Raw genomic sequence first — 12565 nt, forward strand, 5'->3', positions numbered from 1 at the left:
ACTGCTATTTCTTAACTACGATGTAACACAATATGGTATCTTTCTTTGCATGAAAGATGCCAGCAATGTGCATTTCTTCAAAGAATACTAGGCCTTTAATTTCAAATTAAATATAGTTTATTTTTTATATAATGAGGCCTGAAACTATTTGAGATCTTCAAAAGCATTCCAAAATAAACCCCCACATGTATCAAAACTTGGACTTTATTGGGAATTGTCTCTCAGACGTTACTTAGAGGTCAGTAGAGTAAATAATAAGTTACTTGGAGGATCTTCGTTCAGTTGAAATGATTTTACACAATGTTCTCCTCCTTTGTGTAGTTTCCTGCAAAATGTCCAAGTCTATTTTTAAGAATTAAACATAAAAAAATATATATAAGTTGCACCTGACCTACATTTTTAGTGAAACTTTAGCAATAAAAAGTACAGTTTGTATTTATGCAAAACAGAACTGGTCTAATTTCATTAACATATCTTTGTTGTTTTATAAATCATAGCAAGGAACACAGTTTACTGCGTTACATTCTTTAATTATACAGATAATGCATTTAATATATTTTACTTATAATTATGCCCTTTTTAATGTGACTGTGTGCTGTACCAAATAAGTCTAAAGCTCTGAGTCAGAAGAATGGGCCATAAAACCGAATTGATTAAGTATGCATGCAGTGCACTCTGAATTACAAAAACAATCACATTTAGAAAAAATAGCTGCTGAATATATGCAAATATAAACTGAAGATATTCTTATTTACCTTTTCTGTTATAGTGCATAAGGTTTAAGTGGTATTTTATGATGAAACAGGTATTTGTTTGATTATTATGTGTGTAATCATTACAGAAACCAGCCTGAATAAATATCAGAAAGGGAGCGAGGGTTACTTGTTTGTAAAGACATGCAGTTAAAGTCTCATAAGATTTCTGACATTTTAGGCACAGATTTGTACAATTTACATAGCATTTTCTCATTATCTGTGACTCAAAGGTTCTGAATTAGAAAAGGTTATAAATGGGAAAGCTATATTGTTTGCTCTCAGTAAGAGGAGCAAACAAGTTAAAAACCTAAAGAAAAGATCAAAATTTACCAAATATAGATCGCAGTAAGGCTGATAACAATACTAGACAAGAAAAGGTTGATTCGGGCAGACAGTAACTTCTAATATTGCCAAATGGCAGAGAAAAGTAAATTATATCTATAGCTGGATGTGGTGCCTAGTAAATGTGACGCATGTTCCTTTATGTGAAATGTCAACTGGACTCCCCCCTCGCTCTTGCCATGTCTCTTCAGCCAGCTGTGAGACACACGTGTGCGTGTGTGTGCGTGTGTAAGTCTTTGTGTGCCTTGGTTGGCATTTTGTCCAGCTGGCTGAGGGTAGCTTGTGTGACGTTCAGGAGTGGAATAAGGGTGGCTACTTTTTTGTCTGCTGTGTCACACTGGCTTTAAACAACTGTCACAGTTTTGAGTTCACAGTCATGGGGTCAAGATTGTGTTTTTGTGTCACAAATATGTCTGCATGAGACAAAGCGAAAAGGAAATCAATGTATAGATTTATTTTCCAGCTTTGTGTTTTCTTCCGGCTGTCACACACCAGATGTTTCATTCAGTGAGGCATCAACTTCAACACTGATGTAATAGTACTCCTTGAGCCACAGGCTACACTGTGTGCACAACATAACGATACAAGACTATCAGAGATGGAGATTGTCTGATAGACAGTTGAGTGCATTTTGGTGTAGTGTTACCAGCACAATAGCATGGGGATCACTTTGTCAAGGGGATTAAATGGATTTACAACTCTGGATTAGAACCTAACCAGCTGGGTACATTTGTGAAAGATGTAAGTGTTTATGTGTGTGTGCGTGTGTGTGTGTGAGAGAGAGAGGGAGAGATAAATTAAAATAAAAGAATCAGTAATAGAGAGAGAGAGAGTGATAGGGGGCTTGTTTTAATGGTTCCTGTCAGGTGATACTGCTGTTAAAGAAAAGCTTCTTTTCATCTGAAAACAACCAAATGCTTATTCCATGCGGCCCTCTAAAGATTGGACACAGTTCAGTTCAGGAGATTTGCCTTCACTCCTGGACATGGTTCGCTAAAATGATTGTAGTGGAATCCTTTACCAAATCACATTCCCAGAGTAGCTTTTTTGTTCCTGTGTTTCAATGCATCATATTCAAAAACAGCTGTTCATGTCCATTTTGGTTTTAAAACCCTGAGAGGATATTATACATAGATTAATTTCTTTTTTTTAGAAAATGACACATATACTATGCCAATAAAACTTTGCAAATCAGAGCAATAATTAATAATTGCTCTTCGAAATCACGGTTTAATTTGATGACAGGAAAGGAATCACTATAACATAAAATTAATTGCACGTTAACCTTAAAGATATAGTTCTGATCTTTTCAATTAGTGTTCTCAAGAAAGGTTGTGAACAATTATTATCTCACCTGTTGTAGACAGCTTTTTGAATGACCTTAGTTTGGAGAATTAAAGTTTAATCTTTATTGGGTTGATGAGTTAATGCCTTGCTTCAGTAATATGATGCTGGTTTAAAACAAATCAAATGTCCAGAATTTTATAGTAGTTCATGTGAATGCTTTTTTTCAAACGTTATCTTGCCATCAATTTTGCATTACACAGTTACTTACAGTTTACTGTAGCACTACTAGTGCAGCGTGGGGCACTTCCAATAACCATGTAATGTGAAAAGTTTTTTTTAAGATAGTGTTCATATAACCCACTATGACATTTTTGGGAATGGAGTTGTTTAAAATGATAGTAAAACTCTTCGAACTTGGCCCTTTTCAGATTAGCTATTAGCTTGTCTGACAAGTGGGAACTAATCTCTGTTTCTTCAAATTGAGGCCATTCAAAAAGCTATCTAAAACAGGTAAAATATTACCTCTGCATAACCTTTCCACATAACCCCTCTTAAAAAGATCTATTTCTTGAAACATCATTTAAAGGTATAACAATGAATTTATTGATATGACAATGAAAATTACAATTACACTTTAGCAAAGTGGTAAAATATTTTAATTGAAATCAGCAAATGTTCTTTTCATTGTTCTCATTCGGTCATTTGCAGCTTCCAGCTTCATGCTTGCTTTTTCACAATGCCTTTTTTATTTTTTAATTTTTTAAAGCAGTGTGCTTTGTATCATTAACAAAAAATATATAGATATTTGCAAAAAAATGCATGCTTGTGTACTATTTTGCAACAGCATCTTATTTATCTAGCAGCCCTGTATTTCTTTGCATTAAAATGCCTTCCTACTTGCACAAATGTTATGTGTTTAATGTAATTTTTCTGCATCCAGTTCATATATTTAACCTATTGGTACACATTTTTGTTGTAAAGAGCTTAGATAAATGAGGCACCACTGTGTTTATTGTGCATATTGAGAAATGTTAAAAATTAAGAAACCACCATTAGAAGTCATATAAACAGAATTGAATCTCACCAAATTACTGTGAGTACATGCTTGATTATTTGTTGACATAGTGATGAATTGGAGTGATTTTGTGCATGGTGTTTGATTTGGAAATGGAACCAGTGGTTATGGTAAGTTTTTGGTCAACAATAAAATCGCTTAAATCTGGGCATAAACCCCTTTTGAAGAGGTAGGAATTTATTTTGTAGTGAAAACTGGGCTTTTATCCCAGTCTGGTCGCATGGTTTTAGTGACTGGGTTGTTTACTACATAATTATTTTTATGTCATTGTAAACTGGATGTTGCATGGTAGTGCCTTCATGATTCTGTTCTGTTTGCCATCTTCAAAACTCCCAAAAATCCCCTTTTTTGTCTTTTGTTACATTTTGTAGTACTCTGTAAGTCACTTATTACAGTTTCAACATTTAGGCACTGACTGATAAAAAGACTGGCTAGGTTTTATTTATCTAGGCAATATATTTAGGCCCTTATACATTCTCATTCGATTATTCTGCATGTTTCCAGCCACATTATTTTGTCAACCCATTTTTTCCCACCCACAGGTGGCATGATGATTACTTCACCTGTTTGCTATGACTTTACCAACATGCAACTGTCCCTTTTATTGAAGGGACAGAATCTCCCTTCCACAAAATGCTTTATTTCCAAACTTAATGTTAAGGGAATCTCCTTCTCTATTGCCAAAATACTGATTTTAGGATTTGTCACTGTGACCAAGTCTTCCTGTTCTGAAACTTTTGAGGCTTTGCTTTTTACAGCAAATTCTAATTGTTTTGGTTAGCTTTTCCTGTAGTGGATTCCATCACACAAAGCGAGTTTTAATCTAAAAAAAATAAATCAAAAGTTAGGTGTCAGGCAAGTTTAAATGAGCCAAAAAAGAACAGGATAAATCAGCTTTAAGATGTTGAGTTGTTTATTTCCTCAACTTTGAATTATTTCTGACCAATACTAACCCCTTAATCATTTATACATATTGGCAGTTTTAAGACAAAGAAAATACATGATATTTTTATTGTTAGTGCAGCAGTTTCAAACCTGTCCTGTACTCCAGGTCAGGTTATTACCCCAAAAAGGGTGTGGAGGTTTCAGGGGTGTTTGGGGGATTGTTATAGGCCACATATTTCCTAAGCAGGGTTTACAGTAGGTCACTTGCATGTGATGTTTAATGCCTTGCATGGTGACGACATGCAATGGCCAATTCTAGTCTGCATGCTGCTTAATGAATATCTTCCTTTCTTTCTCTTTGCCTGTCTGTGCATCCAGAAGACAACTATACTGAAGGTGGGTATTTTCATCATCCATTTTGACTCCATTTTATGTTCTTATGGCCGAGGCCTCTCAAATACATGAAAATAAATGTTTTGTTAATGGTGATGGTGCTGACGTAACTGGACTGGTAAGTGTAAGTAATTCGATTTGTATCAATTTTTGTGCTTTTATTTTTTATTTCTCATTTTAAATGTTTTTATTTATTTATGTGTTTTTATTTGACTTAGATGTCAAACCAAAGTATTTACTTAAACAATAAAATGGATTTCATACAACATCAGCATATCTTATCAATAAAAAGGGAAAAAAAGACAGTTGGAAAAAAAAGGGAATCCAGAGGTAGAAATAATTTAAAATGAAATACCTATACTTATATTACTTATGTGACTTAATTTTGCTAAATGCAAAATGCCGCTTTTATCACTGCTGGTTTATTTACTTAGTTTTGGGAGTGCAGATCATGAATGTCATTAGAAAGGATGACAAAAACCTCAACCAGTTTTTTGTTGTTGTTGTTTGTTTTTAACTGACTCTTTGCACAGTACAAGCTCATTCTTATTCACTTTTTTTGCATTAACATTCCATGCAGACTGGCTGTATTTGCCTTTCATTTTAAGCATCAGGCCAATTACAATGGACAAGGACTAGCAAAAAGCAGCATTCCTAATATTACTAAATAATTAACATATCTAGTTTTAAATTATTTCTGATAAATATATATTTTTAAAATTCAATAAATAAAATAAATACCAGAACCACTTACCAATAAAACCAGTGATATTGGTGTTGTACCTGAAGGTCATTGTTTATTTATTTTTTTTTTTTCTATTGACACAAAGTAACAAAACTAAAATAATTTGTGTTTAGCTACAACTTTTTAATCATCTGCTGGGAAGGCCATAAAGAGATGAAAGGTCAACGTGAATTTAGGTTTCTGACTGCTGTGTAGTAAGTTGCTGATGATGCATTGCAACCTGCTTAGGTTGACTTAATGCTCATCCTGCTAACCCTGTTTGTGTGTCCTCCTCTTGATCTTGATCCCACTTTTCCCATATCCCGACATCCCTTAAGTAACACAGACATCTACTCTGAAAGAGATGCCTGCATGTCAGTGTGACACAGTTTCCTATGATCCCTTGTTCTCTGCTGACTGTGCTCTTGTTTTCCTTTAAGGTCTGGCACACCTGATGATGGGCGACCAAGGTATGGGCTGTGTTCCTTTTCCCGTCACTTTTCCATTGATCCTTCTGCTCCCATTGTGCTTAGAAATGTGTGTGTCACTAACTCCTGCACAGGCTTGAAGCTTCAGATATGGGCTGCTGTTTTTTATCTTATTTTTAAGGACCTTATTGACTTTCAGTCTTTATTTTTTATCTTATTCAAGCTCATCTGGCTCTCGAGTCCATACTTTGCTAAATAGCCATCTCATTTCTCTCCATAAGTTCTTTCTTTTTAATTATTCACATTTACGGTACTTACTTTGCTGTAATGATGGTGGTTCAAGTAAAGGGAGACTTGCATTACTCTTCTTTAGATGTAATGGTGGTTGAAAATAGCTTCCTGACTTTTAAGCTAATCCTCATCTGAACTCACTTCTGTAATGCATGCTGAGAGCGTCTGCACAGATGCTTTGTCCATTCTACTGACATCCTTCCATTTGTGTGGAACTGTATATTCTCATGGTGCAGCAGAACAGGGATGCTTTTTACTATTTCCACTCCACATCGCAGCCTTCCATTTCCTTTTTTATTTTCGCGCATATTTGTAGCCATCAAGCCTCTCTCAACTGTCCTCTGTCCTCTAATGTTACTATGACACTTATTGGTGTCTCCTCTTCCTCTGTTCCCCCTTTTCTGTCTGGAATCTGCTCTCTTCATGGAACATTTCATCAAATCTCATAGGTAAAAGTAAAGGTACTATCCTTTTTTTTAATTTTCTGAATTCATTAAAGAGTTGAGTAATATTTGTGGCTTTATATACTCATACTTGAATGATGTATATAAAGTCACTGGCATTTTTTCAAGTTTCTTTTTCAACAAATAAAACATTTTTAAGGTAGGTGTTGCTCTTGCTTTGCATTCACATGTCTGAGCTGCCACCTGCTCTCTTTTCTGCTTGATGCATGGGAACCATAAATTAGACTCATTTAGATGTATGAATGCAATAGTTGTTGCCCTAGTTTAAGCACACAACCTGCACTCAGAGGGTAATTACTCTTCATTTTTTAAACCATGGGTTTTGAAGTTGCTGGTGAGGCTTGATCATAGTGTTGTGGGCCTCTCATCCTGGCTGTGATCCTCACCTCTTCTCTCTGTGGGGTAAGTGGACTTCTGATATTTCCCATTTGACTCTCCTCCTCAGGGCAGAGAGGGGAATCTTGGCTTGTAAGGTCCCTGCTGAGCATACAAGGTAAATCTTTGATTCTTTCATGTTGACTACTGCAGTAAATCTAAATTTAGCAAGTTTTCTTAAAGTAGTGTCTTATGTGTGGATGGCTAATTGTAGAATAACCTTTAATGATGCCATATAGATAGTTAGAAAAGTAGTGATGGTCACTGTGGCATTTAAGTAACCCATTTCCATTCTGAGATAACTTTCTATTTGATTTTGTTTGTTATGGCTTTGTCATCAGCTTTAGTTTGAAGCAAAGCTCTTCATACTAAATACCAACTATGATGCAATTTACATGTTATCTCTGTCCATGTAAGTGTGAAGCATCATCTCAGCAGGTAAGTTTTCAGAAGGACCCGTTGATGTTCACCATGAGAAATGCTTTCTTTAATGTTATTTGAAAATAATCTAATTTCTGCTGCTATAAATTTAATGGCCAATTCATGGTTTCTGCATTTGTGTCTCTGGCATGTTGCAAATTTTATTAACTGAACAAGTTCACATGGTATTGGTGACTACTCCTCAAGTGCCAGAATGTGAAATATTCAAAAATAACAGTTGTTAATAGAGTAACCCCAGTTTTCTGAGTGTATGCTTAGATTGTCTAAAATAGGCTGTCTTTTTTAAGACAATTAAAGACTGCTTGCAAGGACATAGATTACTTTTATTACTGTCCAACAAGCAAACGAGTTCCTCATCTTGAGGCACTTACATTACATTTTCCTCTTTAAGCGCAGGATGGGAATGTGTTGACATTACATGCTGATAATTCAGACCGACTCATTCCTAAATTGTAATATAAATTGAGGCAGCATGCACAACCTCTTGAGTCCATGGATATGGATGAGGAAACCATAAATTGGTCTTAAAGTTGTGTAATATATAGAAGTATGTGCATATTATTTGCACACATATATACATACACACATCATCTCCCCAGAGGACTGACTTAAATACAGCTGCTTTAGATAGCCAAACTACAATCACAGCTTAACTTGTCTTATGCCAAGCTTAGACTTCTTACTGAAATTTTCAGATTATGGCATGGGGACTTTACACACATGCACACTGCAAAATAAAACCCATTTGTGTCATCTTCCAAGGTAAGTGTGATTGTTGTTTCAATCTTCCCCCTGCTTATTGTTTTGAAAATGGATGCCAACATATTTTCTTTATATACATATTAGACATACAATAGATGTGTTTTTATTTTATTTGAAAAGCAAAATGACTTCTATGGATGGCTTAAAAGATTAGATTTTTTTCTTTTTTTGTTATTGTCAAGTTATGACAAATCCTAATAGACCATTTGTCATTGATGTATTGTGTCAAAAATAATCTAGAAATGACATTTGCTTTCTGAAAGGTAAATGTACACAAACAGGCTGATACAGAGTCAAATTACATAACCTAATGTTTGATATGCAATTATTGCTATATGTGCTAATTTTTTACTCAAGGCAACACGCCACTCTCCTTTTGAACACACTTAAGTTAAGTGCTGTTTTAAGTTCACACTGTAAGGTTTTCCCTACCTTGTAACAAACACCTAACTTAGATGTGGCAGCGGGATAGCCACAGGGAGAGAGTGAAGTAATGCTGATGAGGCACAAATCTGCCATATGTGCCCCACTGCTTCTAATTTGGGCCTTGGTAAGATGTCCCCTGTGCTTTACAGTGTAAAACCTGCTCAATCCAGTAAATGTACAGTGTGGTCATAAACACGTATCCCCACATGAGTGTTAAAACTGGAAGTGAGGACAGCGCCTGTATTCATTGTCTGCTTTAGAGTTGTGAGAATTTTGTGTATTGTTAGCCTCAGTGAGGTTCTCCTGTGTCACGTTAACCACTTGTATGGTTTATCCTCTGTTTGATGGCGAGTCCTTTGAGGACAGGACTTTGTGTGTATGCTACTTTCAGGTGGTGTACCAACAGCGTATTTCTAAAACCTAGAGAGCAGGGCACACAGAGGGATAAGTCATAATACCACTGGCACACAAATCACTTGGGTATTTAATTGCTGTCATCACAATAAACTGCCATGTGAAGCTTAAGAGGAACTATAGCCTGTGCAGACAGGCTTACAGGTAAAACTGGGCTATTTCTAAATCAGTGTACTTCATAATGTAATTGCGTTCACTTTCTAAAAAAGGAAAGTGTCCTTTTCATCACACTGTTAGCTTTCCAAATGACTTCTGTGAAATGCACAGGTGAATTGGTTTGCCAGTGCGTTTGTGCATGCTGTGCTACATTTTACATGTCAAATTAAATAGATGTTCAGAATGCAATATTCCTTTACTTGTTTACATTGCAGAAACCTGGCACATCAGAGTCTTAACTGGTTGTCACAGATTTAAAAAGACTGCACATGCCTTCAAATAGTAGTTTTCTGTCATATAGTTTAAGCATGAGCTGATAAGGAAAATGTAATATGAAATCATGAAACGTGAATATTTCACAAGCAATATAAGAGTTAACAGGGTGTGAAAATTAGTCATGTTCTAACATGTGCAACTTTGCTGTGGGTTCTGTGTGTTAGCAGTAAATGTCAGTACAGTTGATGTTCACAGCCAGGAAATATACATTTGTGATACAGTTTAGGTTTTATGAATGATGTGCAAGTTGCTTAATGCAGGAGCATCTTCATCATTAATCTTTGAATCTACTGTTTAATTAGATTAGTTAAAATTTAACAATAAATGTACAAGTTGCAAAGAATTTGCAATACAATACATTCAGAAATGAAAGATTAGCTCAGTTCAGTTTCATTTAATTCAGTGCATGTCCCTTTAACCTTGAGGGAGAGCTCTGCTGTAAGAAGTTGTGCTTATGTGTGTACTTGTTATGGCATGGTGCAGTGATGGATAGTACTTAAGGTGGGATTCAGCACAGCTCAGTGAGTAAGTGACATTTGAGTGTTTTCAGGTCAGTAAAAATCATTGAAAGAGATTCGCTGGAACCATTGCCTGAGAGATTTAACTTCTCACTTTCTTTAAAAAAGTGCATGAAGATGTTTTATTTTCCCAATTAATGCAAAGTTTGATGAACTTTGTTAATGCAAAGATCACAATAAATCTAAATGAAATGTAAATAGGTTTAACACACAATACTTTAACTCATATAATTTAAAAAAATTAAAAATTTGTCATATTTCTTCAATTTGGAGTGATTTATAAAATAAAAACATACTTCCATATAGTCTGTTCTCCATTTGCTTCTGACAAAGTATGTTACGGCTCTCAGCAGATGTAACACAATCAGTTAGATTTCTGTTGAATTCTGCACTGTCATCTTTCAGCAAAAGCGTCTGCAGGTCCGACTCGCGGCTGGTCTTCCTGCATGTTTGCATGTTCTCCACACACATCTGTAGGTTTAATCTGGGTACTCAGGTTTCCTCTCACAACCCACAGTACTGAACCATAAATCAAACTCAATAACACTGCCAGACAGCAGGATTCTGTTAAATCGTAAAAGACTACTATCAAGAGAAAATCCATTTTGCCAAGTTTTTGCTCATGTGTTTGTGCCTGTTGCTTTAAGTGACTGAGCATCTCATACTGGCAATTGTAAAATCAACATGTCAAAATTTGAGTCGCCTATTAAAATAGATGCATCATTTTAAGCAGAACAGAAAGACCAGTTTTCTAAACGAAAGAAGAGAGAACACTAATGAAGTGTTTGTAAGAAAAAAAAACTGTTTTGCATCTTTTGCATAATGATAAATCAATAACCCCTCCAATGATCTGCCAAGTACTTAAAAGGACTCACTCTTTCTTATACATTTCCAAATAACAACTTCCTGATGGTTGTGTGGGACACATCATTAAGATCATTACACATTAAAAACCAAACCACAATTTATTTAAAAATACCTTGTAATGTCATGCTGTTTTGTGAGGCCAGGTTGGACCGGGTACACTTGGACTTATGCAAGAGTTTTTAAATTATAGCTAAAATTGTCTCAATTCCAAATTGAGGCAACCTACAGTTTGCATGTAGTCAATATATAGGCACAAATACTGCCTAATCCAACAAGCAAGTTAAACAGACTTGACTCATAAATATTCAGAGTCATTTCTTTGCAAGTTTAAAAGTGCGTACTTCTGTGTGCCTCTTTGCAGATGATCTTGATGATAGCTCAAAGGAAAAATAAAGTGGAAGAGCAGTTAAATCAACTTTCACTAAGAGATGCTTTGTGTAATTAAGTACTTTAAATAATGCTGTATCAGTGTAACTTGTCAAGACTTGTCATCCTTTTTTTAGCAAGCAGGCAGCACAATATGGTGTGAGTTTAATCAGTGCTGCTTTTCTAGCTTTGTGTGAAACCTGAAAGAACGTTAATGACATTTTCCCTGAATGCGACAGGATTATAGTTTCTAAGTTTTAACTCGTACATATCCGGTAGCTGTGGTTTCTCTAACCTTTATAGCAGTTATTATGGTCACAATTATTGAAAGCAAGCTGTGCTTTATTAAAGGCAGCACAGAGTGATTATTTCTGAAGGTCCTCATTCAGACCTATTTTAAAGGCCCCATGCAGAGTTAATAAACACCTTCACACAAGTGGTCATCTGCTGTCTCATTATGTAAAATGTCAGTGAAAGAGAGAAACTGACTCATACTTTGCACAAACATGGCACATTTTCCCCTCCACCTTTGGCATATATTCTGTACATACACAGCCAAACACTGTGGTAAAAGCCAGCATTCTGACGAGTAAATTTTTAGTTTTTTTTAAACCTTTTTTGTTAATCTGGAAACTTATTATAAAAGTATTGTTGAAAATAAATTTGGTGTGTTTTGCTCCAGTTGACTTTAGTTTACTCATATATTTGATGGCCTACTTTGAGAAAAAAGTAGGACAGACTTTCAAAATGTGAGGAGAGTAAAGTCTGAATGCAAACAAAAAGACATCAGCCACACAGTAGGTGCTACTGAAACCACTCCTAAGAGGAACCTATCTAAGGAATTCTTAAACATAAGTTTTTACCTCCTCTATTATGAACCAGGCAAAGTGGCATTCTTTTGCTCAGCTGAGGATTTTAGATTTGCACAACATTTTGTTTTTCATTTTGTTTTTTTTATTACTGGTCTAATTTGCAAGCAGATCAATGAAAAAGGAGCAAGTTGCTGTCTTCAATAGTTTTTAATTTGTATTCTAAACTTGTAAGGAAAGTGAATACTAATATCACAGTCTTATTACAATCATTAGCTGCAGGCAACAGACACCTAAGGGTTGCTCATTAGATGTATTTTAAGAATAGGAATTAGTTACTGTACAGCAGAAGAAAAAAATGACTGCCTGTATATGCATTTAGCTAAAGTAATGCCTTTGATGTTCTATCAAAAGTCCTTTCACACATAAACATGTACGTTTCCTCATAACAACAGAGTGGAAAATGTGATTAATGCTGGGCTGACTGGTGGTGGAGGGGACGGGCATAAAA

General features: G+C 35.4%; 1 protein-coding gene across 27 annotated transcripts in view; it reads left to right on the forward strand.

The window, feature by feature from the left end:
• LOC108234070 (neurexin-1a) overlaps positions 1–12565 on the forward strand; it is a 226109-nt gene that overhangs the window by 12472 nt on the left and 201072 nt on the right. For 7 of the 27 annotated variants that reach the window (XM_017412947.3, XM_017412949.3, XM_017412958.3 and 4 more), the window contains exons 3-6: positions 4723–4740; positions 5902–5931; positions 6630–6641; positions 7090–7137. In XM_017412947.3, the coding sequence (XP_017268436.1) occupies positions 4723–4740; positions 5902–5931; positions 6630–6641; positions 7090–7137 (108 nt within the window). The remainder of the gene's footprint in view (positions 1–4722; positions 4741–5901; positions 5932–6629; positions 6642–7089; positions 7138–12565) is intronic. The other 20 variants (XM_017412954.3, XM_017412964.3, XM_017412960.3 and 17 more) reach the window with 9 other exon arrangements.

Source organism: Kryptolebias marmoratus, linkage group LG22 (assembly GCF_001649575.2).
Source record: "Kryptolebias marmoratus isolate JLee-2015 linkage group LG22, ASM164957v2, whole genome shotgun sequence".
Lineage (NCBI taxonomy): Eukaryota > Metazoa > Chordata > Actinopteri > Cyprinodontiformes > Rivulidae > Kryptolebias > Kryptolebias marmoratus.